This window comes from Xiphophorus hellerii, chromosome 22, assembly GCF_003331165.1.
Source record: "Xiphophorus hellerii strain 12219 chromosome 22, Xiphophorus_hellerii-4.1, whole genome shotgun sequence".
NCBI lineage: Eukaryota > Metazoa > Chordata > Actinopteri > Cyprinodontiformes > Poeciliidae > Xiphophorus > Xiphophorus hellerii.
In genome coordinates, this window is record NC_045693.1 from 14517132 (window position 1) to 14534144 (window position 17013).

Below are 17013 nucleotides of genomic sequence, written 5' to 3' on the forward strand. Positions count from 1 at the left end.
GACGGTTAGACTCACACTTACTCATACCTCAGTTAGACTTGGTTTTAAAATGATTTTCATTGACTCAAGAAGGTTGTTTCTGATAGGAACTGAAATAGGCACGTCTCAAAAAAAGATAAATATATCTAAAAGGAGAAGTAGTTCTGAGGGGGGGGATCATTGATGTTTTTCTGCAGAGATGACATATCAAAAATTGTTTATTTATACCTTTCTCAGTAATTGAAGGATTATTTATCTTTGGCGATGAACTTCCAAGTCTTTAAAGTTGAAAATGTCATCACCCTAATCTTTGTCTGTTGGCTGAGCAGTTCAGAAAAGTTATTACTTCGAGTGAATGAAACATATTGCTAACAGGAAAAGATTACTTTAAACATAAATCAACCAGGGGTAAGAATAATTTTGAGCATGGCTGAAAAAGAATAAAAAATAAGTTACACCGCAAAAAGGTATTTATTTTTATTATTATTGTAGAGTATAGAGGATGGGGGTAGAAGAACTAGTCCAGGATAATATTTCATGCAGAAATCACAACTGCACCTAAAAACCTAAAGTAGTTTTAAAATGCAAATATATTTACAAGAACTCCAGTTTATTGTGAAAATGTACCTGACAAACTTTCAAAGAAAAGAAGGGTTTTCACAGTTTTTTGTTTTTGTTCCCCCCCATTTCCTCCCTGCTTACGGACCCTCGCATGGGCCCCTGAGGGCCTCCGCTGAGCCCTCTCCTGGTTCGGATGTAAAGCATGTTCCCGGGCGGGTCACACCGGTCTTCTGCAGTGTGTCCGGTAGAGTTTGCTGTGTCCGCTCCTTTGCTCGCCTCGCCTTCCCTTCCTCCTCTCTCGGCTCCTCCCCGTCTGTGTGTCAACTCTGTGACGGGTCACGGTGTGTCGGAGCTGGGGGTTGGAGTCGGTGTGAAAGCACCGTGCTCTCTTCCGACCAGTCACCGTCTGCCTCTGCTTACAGTAAAACCTTACTCAGAGAGTTGACGGGAAAGCGAAACAGTCGACAGAAGCAGCTGGGAATGTCCTAAAAGCCCGGCGTCGGGGCTGCTGCGTCGGACAGACGGCTGTAATCTAACCGGAGAGAGCTGGGTTTCATCGCGGGCTGGATGACAAGCTCCTCGGCTTTATTCTAGGAGCACCGGAGTCTGCCGACGACATGGACAATAAATAGTTGGTAACGTCGTTCTCTTCCGTAGAAATATACTCATTATATATTCTGCTTTAAAGCCCATTTAGTGGCAAATTACAGCGTGTAATTAAAATGTCAGCGTAGCTTAGTGTAACAACCGGAGAGGAGTCAAATTCTCAGCAGCAAGTTGTCACTCGCTTTTAAACGCCACAGCGTGTGTGGCCCTGTTGGTGAAAAGATCAGATCGCACTCAGATTCATATGTAGGGTTTATGAAGTTCACTCTAAAATCATGTTGTTTCTCTTCCTGTGCTTCAAAACATGAGATCTGTGTACCTGTTTGCTCTTGTTGTGCCCAGGGGCGCCTCCAGAAAGTTTTCAGTCGGACTGGCCAGATGGGGGCCTTTAATAATTTTGGGGTGGTCCACCAAATCCGAACGCAAGAACAGAGTTTTAGGAGTTTTATTATGCTTTTCTGTCGTGTACAGGTGCATCACAGCAAAACGTAAATTTATTCTTGTAATTCAGTGAAAAATTGGAACTCTTAACAGAGCAATACATTTTTTATGTGTTTATTCTTGTCAGTTTAGATGAGTGTGGCTTACAGCAAATGCAAAATGATCATTTTTTTTAGAAAATTAGAATTTTTCTTCAGAGCCATTTAAGAAGGTATTTTAATACAGAAATTTCAGCCTACTGAAAATTATGTCAATGCATTAGTGTGTCTGCATTTAACACTTGGTTGGGTTTTCTTTTGCATGAATTACAGCATCACTGCAGCGTTGAATGTAGGCGATCAGCCTGTGTCTCTGCTAAAGTGTTAAGGAACTGTGGGGTTTTTAGCTTGCCTGCATGGTTTAGTGGGTATCTCTCACATTCTCCCTGATAATTCATAGATCTATCTGTTGTATGTAGTTCAATTAAGTTAACTGGCAGTTCAGGAGTATTGCTATTGTCATCATTAAATCAGGTCTTGTTGGATTTAGCAGTATAGACAGGTGCCAAGTCCAGCTGGAAAATGAAATCTGCATTTCCAAAAGGCTGATAACCATGATAAAATATGAAATGCTTTAAAATTTTGTTGTAGATGGCTGTGCTGTTCATACTTTGTAACACCCCCCCCCCACACACACACACACACCCAGTGTCTTGATTGGGTTCTTCTGAAGATAGTGGCTTAGAAGATAGTGTTGCGTTTTCTGCTAGTTTTTTTTCTTCCACTGAACTTTCTACTAATATGTTTGGAAACGGTACTCTGTGAACAGTAGAGCTTGTAGAGATGATTACAAGTGTAATGCTAAAAAGGACACAACATTTTTTAAGAATGAATAAAAGTTTTAATAAACTCAGACTTGCTGTCCTATTTTAAAGTCATGTGGTCATTGGTGTTTACCGCTTCTTATGGCCCTTCGCTGTTGTTTTACTATCGTAACACTCGATGCTACTAGATGCTACCTGACAATTAATAAGTTTTTCTTATCTTTCCATGTGATCTTCTGGAAATTAAATCATTCTGCTACTCTTTTTTTTTTTTTTCCCCCTCCCAGCTGTGCACCATCAGTTTGGCTCTCCACCGAAGCTATGGATGCAAGCTGGAAAAACTGCTTCGAGGAGGAGCTTCTCTGCCCTATATGTCTGAATGTCTTTGATGAGCCAATCCAGTTGCCATGCAAGCACAACTTCTGCAAAGGTTGCATCTCTGAGGCCTGGGCCAAGGAAAGCGCGGCGGTCCGCTGTCCTGAGTGCAACCACGACTATGACCAGAAGCCAGCGCTGGAGAAGAACTTTAAGCTCGCCAACATAGTTAAGCGGTTTAACGCTCTGAATGCAGAGAAAGCCCCCGCTGTGCTGCACTGTGTCCTCTGCAGACGAGGCCCCCCGCTGCCCGTGAGGAAAGTGTGCCTGCGTTGCAAGGAGCCTTGCTGCCAGACCCACGTCCAGACGCACCTGCAGCAGCCGTGCCCGGCGCCGGGACACCTGTTAGTAGACATCGAAGAGCTGAGCGCCTGGACGTGTCCCACTCATGAGGAATACAGGCTGCTCCACTGTGAGGAAGAGCAGGTGGCTCTGTGCCCCTTCTGCTACATCTCCCACTGCACGAACCAAAGACACACAGTGTGCGATGTGGACACACAACGCGTACAAATGCAGGTATAAGTTGCACCTACTTACAGTGGTACACTCTAAGATGCAGAAAACAGGTCGGTGCAGGAAATATTTCTTCTAGTTTTACTGGCAAACGTATATTTTCTCTTTATGTCGTCTTTTAATCTGATTTGAAAGGGGGGAAAAAGTGTGCCTCTAAGCAGATAAAAGTACTCACACACACACACACACACACACACACCAATGCATACTCACAGCTTTTAACCTTGATCACACCGCCCATCGAGGAGGTTCACGCCTTTGCATTAGCAGCACTGCGCCCTCGGGTAAGTGCTGTGATGTAGTCGGCACCCACCGGAAGTGACGACCCCTGTGCAGCGGGGGGCAGATCCTCGTGTGTTGGTTAATACCAGCCGCCTTGATTTAAAGTGACTTAATACGAATAACGCTTCCGATAATTTGGCGTTTCATCTCCCCTCATGGGGTCTCAGCTGAACCCAGGCGAGACGTTTTTGAAAGGAGAGACACAGAAAGGTGGGAAACAGATGCTGCAGAAAGCGATCATCTGGCAGCAAACTGTTAACAAATGAGTTATGATTTGTCTTGGCAGGGTTGACCTTAGGATGGGAGGTGCATGGAGGAATGTTTCTCACATAAACCAGCCAGTCGCAGCCGGGATACAGTGTGTTGGAAAAGTATTTACAACCCCTTGAATTTTTCCACGTTTTGTCTGGTTACAAGACAAAAACATTTATGTTGAGCGGTAGACCAACACAAATCAGTGCAAAGTTGTGAAGTAGAAGTAAAAAAAAAAAAAAGTTTTTTTTTTTTATAAATGCAACCTGAAAAGTGCTGCATGCTTTTATTAGGTTTGTATGATAAGTATGCATCAACACTGGTATCGTCGATGTTAGTCATTTCTTATCGTATCGGTATTAGTCCGATAAGTAAAACCGTTTCGATATTAAAAACCGATGTTTATTTTCATCTTGTTGTCATTTGTTTGTTTCTTTTATGCAACCAGGTATGTTTTATCGAGATTGAAAATCTGTTTTTCAAGAGAGCCCTGGCCTTTGTTGCCATTTGTGTGTGTGTTTTAGGATGGGCTGAAGGTTGGGTCATGTGGTATTTATTCGGTCATGTGATGGAGCTAGTGATGCAAAACTGATTATGGGGTGTTTAACTGGAGCAGAGAAGCAGGCGGTGTGGTCACTTTTACATGGTGTCTAAAGTGGAGGAAAACATAGACCTGTTATCGGCCACAGTGGCAGTATTAATGTTGGCTATCGATATCGGCCCAATTTTTAATATTAATGCATTCCTAAGTGCTTAAATATTCAGAATGCTACATGTGGTAGCAAACTGAAATTGCACATCACTCTGAGAGCACCATCCTCCCTCTGAAACACAGTGATGGCAGCATCATGCTGTGCATATGTTTTTCTTCAGCAGGAAATATGGATGCAGCTGAATACAGAACACTAGCTGGAGAAAACCTGTTAGAAGCTGCAAAAGACTTGAAACTACACCTGAAGCTCGTCAGCTAAAACTACAATGTCATGGTTTACGTGTTAGAATGGCCTAGTTAAAGTGACACTTCAAATTTTTATTTGGCAACTTTAAGACCATATATTTTTTCTTTCTATTTTACAATTGTGTTACTTTGTGATGCTCTAGCAAACAAAACCCCACTAAGATGCTTGAAACTGTTGAAGGAGTATAAGTACTGTCTTATAGCAGCTTGCTCGGATTTAAAAATTCTGATGTTGAAAGGTGTCATAAACCACCACCCACATACACTTTTCCAGCAAGGGAAAGATAGTAAGAAGCAAATATGTTTTAACATCTGCCGCGTTGCCTTGTCATTGATGCTTTTAGTAACTGAAATATTTCCAAATGGGAAAGTTACAGCAATTTATTTTTTTCTCCAAAGTAAATCAAAAAGTCCCAAATTATTCCAAGTCCCTTGTGCAAAATGTTTCCCCGGTTCTGAGCTATTATTGGGACAAAAGCTGTCTGTTCAGCCCTTTCCACAGCTGCTCTTTCTCTCTCCCTTTTCTCCCTTTCTGCACACTTGCATGCACACACCCACCCATCTTTTTTTTCTTTTTTTTGTTCTTTCACAACCTTATATTCCCAGGGAGGAAAAAAAAAGACATCCTGGCTTCTCTCAGATTAACGCTGTCCATGCTTAGACCCTCACACCCTCTTTGATTCCTCCAGCAACCAAAACGTTGGGCTTCTTCTGCGCTGCGCGTTTGTTAAAGTAATTTGAGGCCCGGAGTGGCTTCTCATCAGTATTTACTGAGAGGTCTTTCTCCTTGATGGAGCTGTGGTCTATTTTGGTGAAAGCACTTTAAATTCCCCTGGCAGCACTCTTGTTGCTTTTGGGACAAACGGAGGAGGGAAAAAAAAAAACCCCAAAGTAGCAACAGTGTCTTCATATCTTTGGTTATCTTTGCTTCTCTAAAGAGATTTCTTTAAAAAAAGAGTAACTTTCCGCATGCTCGTTGGTAATTTTGAGATGAGAAAGGAAGAGTAATATAATAGCAATGTTATCCCCGGGACAAGCGGAGGAGGACCCCTCCCACACAACCTCACCTTGGCTTTTCTCAGGCACCTCAGCAGGAAACCGTCCCTCATGGAGGCTCTGCTGTTTGCATTTTCTCCTATCATAGCTGGAGTGAGTCAGTTCCCCAGAATGCTGAGGGCAGTGCACTGACATCAGAAGTGGGGAATATTTGTCTGTTGATTGTGAAAGAGGCTCTCTGTTCATTGAGCCCGAGGCTCCTCATTTAAACATGAGCTTCCTGGTAGCCCACTGGTGTCGGGAAGCTTAAATAAGACAGCGTGGAAAGTGATCATTGGCAGATTTAAGGTTGATAAAGGTGGGCTTTCATGCTGCTGCGTAGCCTCGGCCTCCATGTTGCATTTCAAGCTAAAAATGGGAATGGGATGGAAAATGACAAAGGTTTGAAAATATGACTGAGGGGCAAAAATGAGAAAAAGCAGCGATTGTGATGTACAGCAATAATTTGTTCCAAAGTTTTTCTGCTGTTTAGAAAATACGACGCATAGGCCGAGCCACTGAAGCATTCTGTGTAAAATATGTGACTTAAAACTGGAAGAGACAAGGTGCCATGTGAGCCTTCATGGCCAAGTCATCTGATATGGATACGAGTCTCTCTCTGTACGATCACCTTGATTAGAAATGCTGCGGTTTCACGCTACTTGTGCAAAAATGCAAAACAAAAAAATGTAATACGATCTCATCCATTTTGAAAGAAACAACTACACCTTTAAGTTATATAAAATTTCTCCAAACAGGGCAAGGCAAGTATATTAGCATAGCTCCAGATATACACTTCCAAAGAGTGCAACGAGAACTCAAAAAAACACAATGAAATGGGAAAAATATTTCAGCTTTGCTTTTACACGGCAAACACTGAAAAGCATTGCATAAAAGGAAACATGTCAAAATGCAAATTTAAAACAAATGAGTTGCTAGAGAAAAAGAATCACTGCCAGGAGTTATTAGACTCCAAGAGCAAAGATTGTCATCTTCGCTCTCATGTTTCAGTCACTCATTTGTGATTAGTGAAACAGTTTGTTAGTGGGATTCTTTGGTCAAAAGCTGCAGGAACAAAAATATGTTTGGGCTTGATTTGAAAAAGTTGAAAGCTGCTGCATATTTCAGGTTTTCAGGGAGTTTGTTTCAGAGCTGAAGAGCATATAAACTAAATGCTGCTTCTCCTGGTTTAGATCTGGTCCTGGGCAAACTGAGTGAGTGGGTTTCTGATGACCTGAGGGGTCAACTTGGTTCATAATTATGCAATATATATTGGTCCAGGACCATCATATCAAGTCAAGTAAACTTTATCATCCCTAAGGGGCAATTTGTTAGGCAGACAGCAGCGAAGACATACAAAATACATACAAAAAGGAGACGATTCTATATTAGTCCCTGTGAATCTGGAATTGACCAGGACAAAAGCAGCTGGTTACATTTGTCTTACATAAGAAAAAAGAAAATTGTAGGAGCCTTTATTCAATGATTTGCAAAAAAGAGGGGTTTTTTTGTTTTTTTTTGGCGAAAACTGCATGTTGAGTAAGCAAGAAGCAAAGTTGAGATTGTGTACGTCTTGTTTTGTTTTCTGACAAGGGATGTTCCAATAAAGATTTTTTTTTGTCTCCAATACAATCCAAGTAGTTTAAGATTAGTTGTTTTGTTAAGAGTCAGAAAAAGGCATTTTTTGTGCACTTCTTTACAAGGTACATTGGAACTTGTTGATGTAGAGCAATGAAGCAACAAAGTTCATCAGAGAGCATGTTGTTTATTACAGACCAACGAGTTGAAAGTTTTGATTTCTAATTAATTTGATGAACCGATCAAGAACCTTATTTTCCAGTATTTGACCTGCAGATCAAAGGAAAATTGCTTGATTAAGTTTGCTCAACTTTTATCCACATCGTGTCTTTCAGTGCAGCCCAAAGTGATTTATAGACATACTGGCTGATCGGTTGGTGCGTCACTAACAATAATAAATGCTTAGTTATAAACCAAAGTTGTTGCAGAGTTAACTTAATCTACCCTGAAGTTAACTTTCTGAAATTGTCATATTTTCAGAGGCAATTATTGTCATCCCATTATTTCTCATTTATGTTCCACTGAAACAAACATATGATGCAGTTTTCAGCATAAGCTGGACTCTATGCTGTATATTTCATAGAACTTTAATAGGTTCTGCTCAGCTTTATCACCATCTCTTTTAAATAACGTGACCTGGTCCTGCATGCAGGATTATTTTCTATTCCTGTGTGTGGTATCGGTTTCAAAAAATTAGTCAACACTGCATCGATTGATACTCAAAGTATTTGAAAATAGACCTACGTTGGTCATTAAAAAATAGCTCCAATGATTGACTGAATGTAATGTTAGAGGGGTCGTTAATAAGAGAGAAATCAAAGCAAATCTTCACCCAACTTCAGTTTCTATCAGAAGAAAAGATTTCTAGCATCTCAGTTAATGAAGATGAAGGTACAGTTCTCCTACTGCACATAGTCGAGACTTTTACGTTCAGATGACAGAAATATGTGACTTTTGAATCATTTTTACGGTGACTGGCAAATACAAGACTGAAAGAAAATGTCAGAGTTGCTTGAAAAGTTCATCCAAAACCTCTTTTCTGTAGACTGCGAATGAAACAGTGAGACTTTATAACGGTGCTGTGCCGCTTTAGCATGAAGCCACACCTGTACAAATATGTCCCTCATGAACAAGTCATCAGAAGGTAGAACCAAGTTTGGGGGGAAAAAAAGGGAACATGAATGCCTCAAAGAATATCCCTCTTTAACTGTGGTACACAGAGGTGGCTGCATCATAGCAGGCAACTCTGTTGCTGTCGTATGTTGATTACAGAAGGTGGAAAAAACTTTCACAATAGGAAATGTTGATCCAAAAGCGCACAGATAACATACATTAGTGTAGCATCATTTTGTGATGATATTACACTGTTTTCCTTCTCTGACCACCAGAAGATCATGGACAACCTGAAAGTCAAACAAGAAACTATAGAGAAGAAGAAAGAACTGGAGGTTGCTGCATTGTATTGTACTATAATGGTTTAACATTTTGGAAGGGATGGAGCTAAAATGAATCTGGGGTAACATTTTAAATAAATTTCTTTTCTATTAAACAATCTAAAGCAGTAAGCTGGAAATAATCCAAATAATAATAATATCAAAACAGAGCAGAGCGAGCTAATTTATTTCTGTTTTCTTGATTTTTGTGTGTTTTTGATTAGTTTCTCGGTTCAAAATTATACAAAAACCAGTTTTTCTTTTTACAAATAGTTTAGTAAACAAGCACACTATATAGGTCTTTTTCTAATAGCTGTTTAAAACCAGTTAAGTCTGTTGGCTCTGGTCTGTGTAATGTGGTGTTAAAGTATCAGCTCCTGCTTTCAGTATGAGTGTTGTCAGCAGCTGAAGAGTCCTGTTGCTCAGATACCTTAATGTAACAACCATGAAACTCCCTCAAGAGGTCAAAGGAATGTCCTCGTTCTCCTTTTCCTTCTTTGCTCGCTTTCAGTCTCAGTCTTACACGCGTCATTCTCAAAGTCATATTTTGCATTGTGCACTTTTGCACCCTCTCTTTAGTTGAACCCTGATATGCATACACACACAGAAGCCAGTGTTAACTGTAGGAAGCAATGTGCATAAAGCAACATAAAACAGCATAGAGGTGGTGCTGCTTTTGCTCCCCTGCGTATGAAATATCTCTGACATATAAATACATAGGCAAGGCTTTGTTGCCTTGACAGCGAGGGTTTCACGGTGCCTTTTGCCATGCAGAAACGGTTCATTAAAAAGCATACCTGCCCTCTGCTCTTGCTCTGATGTCGGCTGGTGTCTGCAGATTGATTTCTATCTCCTGCTGTAAATAGAGGAGGATTATGTTTACTAGCTCTCTCACTGGCCTTTGGCTCCTGTAGCTCTTTTTGATTTTGCCCTGAAGAGAAAGGAGGTCGACTGATTGCAACAATGGGCTACATTTATCGTTACAGGGTCCCTCACAAACCTTGGAGCAATCAGAAATAGATTTGTGCAGTCGTGTTTGCCTTTGCTGCTTCTCTCCTAATGGGTAATTGCACGTGCCGACCGCGGGCAGCTGCTTCCCCTGACTAATCGGGGTTGTGGAGGAAGTCATGGTTATCTGAGGTTTGCTGAGGTCAGGGCGCAGAGTCTCTATATATCATTGTCTTTGTGTTTCTAGTGCATCCTGTTGTGCTTTGACTCTGATCCGTGTCTCTCTCTCTCTCCACAGGCCATGCTAATGAGGCAGCAAGACAGACTGGATTGTCGTGTTCAGAACATCGATGAGCAGCTCAGCAAGCTGGACTCAGATAAAACCCTTCTGAAGGTGAAGTACAGCACGCACCGCACAGAAACTTAGACTGGGCTAAAATCAGATCGATGGCTTTGGGGTCAAATTTTGTGTGCTTTGTTAAAGCAACTTTACCTTTTGCTTCTGCTTCAAAATGTCCATATCTCAAACAGCTCCAGTTGTTAAAGTCAAATCAGTCAGATAGTGTATCGGTTAGTATTAGTATTAGTGTATGGATTTCAGATGCTGTGATGGCGCAGGGGTTAACCACAACCCACATATGGAGGCCTTAGTCCTCGACGCGGCCGTCACAGGTTCGATTCCTGGCCTGTTGACCTTTGCCGCATGTCTTCCCTCTTCTCTCATTACCCACTTTCCTGTCAATTTGCTATCAAATAAAGGCCACTAGAGCCAATAAAGCCTTTAAAAAAAAAGAGTGGATTTGTATTAATTTTGAGGATTATTATTTATTCAAAAATGAACAGATATTGTAGAATAATACTGGGTAACAACTATTAACTATTAAAGACCTAAACTACAGCAATGAAGAGAGACAGTTGCTATCTACAAGTCATATTTCTACTTCACACACTGGTTATGCAGCCAATAGGGAGTTGATTTATAGACAACAAAGTGATGTAATGCGATGCAGCTAGTGTGCTAAAGGGAAACTTTATTCTATGATGTCTGATAAATTGACAGACGTTAGACTTTTACCCTCAACATTTATCTCAGCTAAAGCCAATTGATGCTTTTAAGGTCTTTTAAACACCTTATTCATTTCACTGGACAAAAGAACTGCCTCATATAACAAACATTCACTGTTGCACCTTATGATGACTTATTGACTATTTCAATAAAATATTAAACAGAATGACTCAACTTCATCTTGGGATGCCAGAATTTGCATTTTGCTAATTTTGTCTAAGTAATAAAGGGAGCAAAAGGTGTTTGATGCTAAAACATAAAAATAAAAGTTGATTCATGCTACAAATAAATGCACATCTACAATAGCTTCTGCATGAAGGAAAATATATTTTGTAAAACATTTGCCTAATTCACTTCTGAGAATACAGGAAGCTTGTAGCAGCTGAGTTCCTTTTTTTTCTTTACTGTTTCTTCAAAAAAAAAAAAACTTTCCAAAAGTTCCAGAAGTTGTTTGCGTTTATTTGGTAAAATGCCCATCGACAAAGTAAATGCTGGGCTTTGTTAGCATGTGCGCTTGTTTACAAATGCCTTTCCTCACAGGAGGCTGTGTGCGAGCTGAAGGAGCGTGTCCGAGCTCAGTATCAGAGGATGTATGCGCTGCTGGAGGCAAACCAAGCGGAGACTGTGCAGATGCTGGAGAGGACTTACACCATGTATGTGAGGAAGAACTCGCAGCAGGTCCTGCAGCTCAACGAGAAGCGGCAGGAGTCAGAGAAGCTCCTGAGCTCGGTTCAGTCCTTCTGTCAAAGAACAGAGAGTTTAAACTTCATGAAGGTACAAATCAAAACTTCTCCTTCGTTTTTTTTATATTGTTGATATTTTAACATGTTTTGGGCTTTAATGACCTTTGTAATTTTTTTTATTTATTTATTTTGTTTTTTTCAGAACACCAAACCTTACCAGCTGCTGATGGATAGGTAGGAAACCAGTTTTTTTTTGTATACTTCCAATCTAAAATGTGATAAAACATAAGAAAATGTTTGTATCTTGGTAACTGTAAAGTAAGAGGGAGCCTTTGACAGTTATATGTGATTCATTGAGTAATTGAAAAGCAGCACTATATTTAGTATGTTACTTCAGCTGAGCCAACTATTGACTTCTTCCTTTGGCAGTGAACTTTAGATATAAAAATCATTGCTTGCATCCAAGCTGAGGGGCTTTAAACAGCTGCATACAGAGAAAGGTCTGCAACAACAGAGTAGTGTTCAGTGTGCTGCAAAGCAGAAATAAGATCATTCTGAATGTAGGAAGCATTAAAAATTGTTACAAGTTGCCAGTAGGTACATTTTTTCTTGGATTACTTTGAAAAGCATATATTATGATCTTTACACTTGTTGGGGCCTGCCATGCAAAGCAATGGCAGGAACCTAGCATGGCAGGAACCTATTACTATTGTCGGAGAGAAGCGTCTCTTTAATATTCTTCTTCTTTATTTTTCTTCCGTCACCGTTAATGCGGCTCATACCGCTGGGTGCACACCTACAAATGAGGTATCAAAACGTGCAGAAAATTCACGCCATTGGAGCTATTATTTTTGGTGGGATTTGGGCTTAACGTGGCGACATAATTCGCAAAAAACTACGAAAAAACCCCCATTATAAGTCAATGGGAAAAATCCTAGAAATACCCTATTTTTGAGGATTTTCTGTGTCGTCACAAATTCACCTAGAAATGCCATTCAAATTTCATTTTGTAGATACGTCTGTGATCTCTTCGAAAGTGAAGACGGCTCGTCGATACCAGTTACGGTTTGTCCACAATTTGCCTCTAAGCGACCCAAAGTTTCTCATTTTTCCTAAAGTTAGAGTGCGTCTCTGGCTGCTTAGAGTGAGAGATGAAGACAACTTTTTCAGCCCAAATCATTTTTGAAATCGCCATCACGCCCACAAATATCGCACGATTAGTATCAAAATCGGTCCTGACATTGATACGCCTGTCTGCTCCGGTAAAATGTTTTCAAAATTTATCTAGACCGTACGGTTTTCTGTCACGGTGCTTCGGAGCAAAGTCATGCGGCAGGATTTTCTGAGGCTCTCAGGCTCTGTCACTAACACTTCACACCTTGGTGTGAAACTTATTTACCATAGCAACGGAACTCAAGAGGCTATTGGCTGCTGGTTTGGACTACAAATACGCATCATTGTAGTTCTATTTATAGTGGAACGCTCAGTTGAAACAGATCAGGACTGAACTGGCCTTTAGAACTAATTGCTGCTATGGGCTGTATATAACTGATTTAACTCAGTAACTGTTACACATGGGATTAGTTTGGCCCTTTGAAATGAAGCTTAACAAAAATTTCAAAATAAAAGCCTTGAATATTTTTACATCATGTAATTGCTCTTTTTGGCTTTATTTGACTTTTTCATCCAAAGCACTGTTACACATGGTATTAGTTTGGCCCTTTGAAATGAAGCATAGTGAAAATTTCAAAATAAAAGCCTTGAATATTTTTACATGACGTAATTGCTCTTTTTGGCTTTATATGACTTTTTCATCCAAAGCACTGTTACACATGGGATTACTTCGGAACTTTCAAATGGAGCATAATAATAATTTCAAAATAAAAGCCTTGAATATTTTTACATGACGTAATTGCTCTGTTTTGCCTTTATTTGACTTTTTCATCCAAAGCACTCTTACACGTGGTATTAGTTCAGAACTTTAAAATGAAGCATACTGAAAATTTCAAAATAAAAGCCTTGAATATTTTTACATCAGCTACTTGTGTTTTCAGCATTATATAACTATTTTAACCCAAGGACTATTACGCATGGGATTAGTTTGGCCCTTTGAAATGAAGTTTAACAAAACTTCCAAAATAAAAGCCTTGACAACATTTTAAATCGTACCGAATTGTGCACGTCCGCCTCGCTTAACGTTCTTGCGGTTCTCCGCGTGCCACTGATTACGTCGCGGCGTTCTTTAGCGTCGACGCCAATTTGTGGCGCGACGACGCCGGGCCCGAGCCCGACGGGCGCGCCTTGGCAGGCCCCGGCTAAATTTCTTCCGAAATTTTCTAGTTTTGTGTTTGGACTTGTAGCTCTCAATAGTTATAGTAAAATCCCTGTCCAAATGGAGAAATATAGCGTGTGGAAGAAACACAGCCAAAGCAGCCATTGCACCACATGGCTAAATTAGTGATGGCATCAGATTATCCTTCTGAACTCCAGCTTCAGCTCATATGGTGAAAAGTCATATGCCGACATGTACACAAAAGAAGTAGTCAGAAAACATATCTGAAAGCAGCAACTTGGCCACCTAAAACCCCAGCAACCCACCCAGGAATTTAATAATACTCCATGGCAAGCCTGGTTTACCTCTTCACTTCTGTGCAAATTCTGCCCAAATTACCATGCGCAGAAGTGAATGGAAGCAGCTTAAAGTCTCATTTAAAAAATAAAATAAAAATGATCAGATTGTGTTTTACTTGCTCTGTGTTACCAGATGTAACTCCTTATGCAATAGTGCAGGTGAATTTGATAGTATATGAACAATTGTTCATTGTTTTAATGACTGTGTAGGTCAGGGGTGTCAGACTCATTTTCATTTTGGGTCATATCAAAAATCTGGATGTTCTTAAAGTGCCGGTTGTACCAGAATATATCAATAAAACCAATTAAACGGTCATAATATCAATAAATAGCTGTTCCTTCAGAATTTTGTGATTGTTTTAGTGTTTTTTGCAATCAAAATTACAGATTTTGAGGTGCTAATTTAGAAATGTTTGTAGGAAATTTTTACAATATTTGCGCTAATTATGATATTTATGTGACTTTTTTTCACTCGCCGTATCAATTACAGATTCCATGTTTTTGACCAATTTTGAGAAAATTTGCAGTAAAATCTGAACAAAATGTGGAGATTTGTTGATTTTGTGTAAGTTTTGCAGATTTCTGAAAAACTGGAAGGACTTATTGATATAATTTGTAGTCTAGAGGGCCACATAAAAAGCTTCGGCAGGTCAGATTTGGCCCCCTGGCCTTGAGTTTGACACCTGTGGTGTAGATGCAGAGGAACCAGCTCTTTATTAAATCTGGCTCATCCACTTTGCATTGGTTATTCTGTTCTGTGTGGGACTCTGTACTGCTAATGCTGGCCTCATAGAGGTAAAGGTACAGAGTGTTAATGAATTACATCACCTTTAATCTTGTGGAGTTAACCATTTACTTACCTAAATGATCCTAAATGGAACACTTTGTATGTGGATAATAGTTGAAGTGTGTCCCAACTAGGAATTCCTGCAGGTTTATCCACATTGTTGTCAGTCGTGGTTTTTATTTGGGTGTTTTTCTTCCAGGTTAGACTCACATCTAAGTGGGGCCATCCCTGCCCTGAGAGTAGGCCAGCTCAACTCTCATCATTTTTTATCCGACCTCTCGACGAGAGAGAAGAACCTGCGAAAAATGCTCGAAGGTAGGCAGGAGAAGCATCAAGTAGCTAATGAATAGACGAGTGTAACCTATTATAAGTTTGCCTGTTTAACTTTTTCAGAGCCGTTTAATGAAGCGTCCATTCTTGAGATCATCCAGTCTCACAGCAGCCATGCTGGTTCTCAGCTGGGAATGAGTTCAGGCCTGCAGAAGAGGAAATACAGCATGGCCTTCCTGGAGAGTAACTCAGAAAACTCCTCTTCCCAGGATCCTTCGCATTTAATCTACAGCAGCAAAAAGCCCTTCCTGACGGAGCAAAGCCACCGTTCCTCCTCTGTGTATTCCTCCGAGGTCCTCCCCCAGGCTTCCCATACCTCCGGTCGCTTCCTTGACTCGGCGGCGCATCACATGGTGGGTCTGGGGTCAAGCTCTAGCCACCACTCAGGAAACCTTTTCCCATCGTCCCACTTCCCCAGTGGAGGAGCGTCGCAACAATCCATGTACGAGAGCAGGAAAGTGCTGATGTGCACCCTGAATAACTGTTGCTGCTCCAGAGCGCCAGCTTCCCGCGCCCAGCCTCCGTACCCGGCGGCGGATACCTTCCCCTCTCAGGGGTTCCCCCCACACGCCCCACTTCCTGCGAGTCAGCCCTTGCAGCATTTTCCCGTCAGGGGCCTGATGGATGCGTCTCAAACCTCCAGGCACCCTGACTTCTACGGTCTGTACGGCCAATCTTCAACCAAGCATTATGGGACCAAATAAATCAGAATCAGCTTTTGGTTCTGTTACTGTATCAGAACCCCTTTTAGGATATAATTTTAATATTTGTTCGACAACACTTCTGCAAATTATTGTAGCCCGTTTATCCCAGTAACACTAGTAACTCCTGAACCCGTTGTAAGTTTGCAGCTAGTTTCTTTTTCAACTTCACTGTAAGTGCTGATGTTAATTTTTTTAGTCTTAAACTCCATCCAAGCAGCAAATGAGGAAGTGACATGTTCTTCATCACGAGTCCTGCTGTGGGACGTCAGTGCCTAAAAAAGACTGTTAACTCCACTCTTAATGTACTTGCGGCTCCTTAGCTCTTGATTATTTCCTGCTTGCATCTGAAAGTGAGCAGGGAAACGTCTCCATGCAGACGGATGTCAATGTGGCTTGAGGAAAAACAAAACAAAACACTGGACTCCAAATGCTTCAGTTTTTTCATGTATTTTTTATAGAAGAATATGAATAAACCAAAGTATGTGAAAGATGTTGAATAAATAAGCAGATCAAAACCCTCTAAAGGAATCTTTAAGGTTTTTTCCAGTCTCATTGTTTTTGCATTAAACATTGCCGTCTCAAACATTGCGTCCTGCTGTGGTTTAAAGTGGGGGGAATACAGTGCTTGAAAAAGTATTTGCCTGCTTTCGTTTATGTTTTGCTTTTTTGCCACACTAGATATTTCAGATCATCAGATAAATTTTAACATCAGACAATGATAACCTTTAAATAGTTGACACAAAATTATGATTTAATTCGTTAAGAAAAAAAAAATCCATCTAAAGGAACCTGGTTCTATGTGAAAAAAGTAACTCCACCGAGTTATCTATGAATTATTCGTATTGGCTACATTTTTTGGTTTTGTATTTGTTTTATTACTGCATTAGTTCACTAAATACCTTCTTTTTGTAAAATTAACAAGCATGGTAGTGTGGTGACCTTGGACTGTTTTGCTTCGTTTAAACATTGATGATTTTCCTTATATGATGGATCCATAAATTCAGAAATGTTATCTGGAGCACACCTGCAAGTTCAACTGTAAGAAAATC

General features: G+C 40.5%; 1 protein-coding gene across 2 annotated transcripts; it reads left to right on the forward strand.

Moving 5' to 3' along the window:
• The first annotated feature begins 860 nt into the window (after window positions 1–860).
• On the forward strand, window positions 861–16547 carry LOC116713478 (E3 ubiquitin-protein ligase TRIM8-like). Of its 2 annotated transcripts, none has more exons than XM_032553655.1 (7): window positions 861–1171; window positions 2677–3280; window positions 10062–10157; window positions 11370–11603; window positions 11715–11746; window positions 15130–15245; window positions 15324–16547. In XM_032553655.1, exons 1-7 carry the CDS (start codon window positions 1158–1160, stop codon window positions 15962–15964), a joined length of 1737 nt encoding a protein of 578 aa, XP_032409546.1. In that variant the 5' UTR covers window positions 861–1157; the 3' UTR covers window positions 15965–16547. The 2 variants fall into 2 exon arrangements, with proteins under 2 accessions (XP_032409546.1, XP_032409547.1); XM_032553656.1 differs by having other exon boundaries at window positions 862–1175.
• Window positions 16548–17013: the final 466 nt, after the last annotated feature.

Bases quoted from the DNA above. Each gene is read 5' to 3' on its own strand.
- LOC116713478 (XM_032553655.1), top strand. The intron at 10,158-11,369 runs GTGAAGTACAGC...CTTTCCTCACAG, and splicing joins CAGATAAAACCCTTCTGAAG to GAGGCTGTGTGCGAGCTGAA. The intron at 11,747-15,129 runs GTAGGAAACCAG...TTTTTCTTCCAG, and splicing joins TACCAGCTGCTGATGGATAG to GTTAGACTCACATCTAAGTG.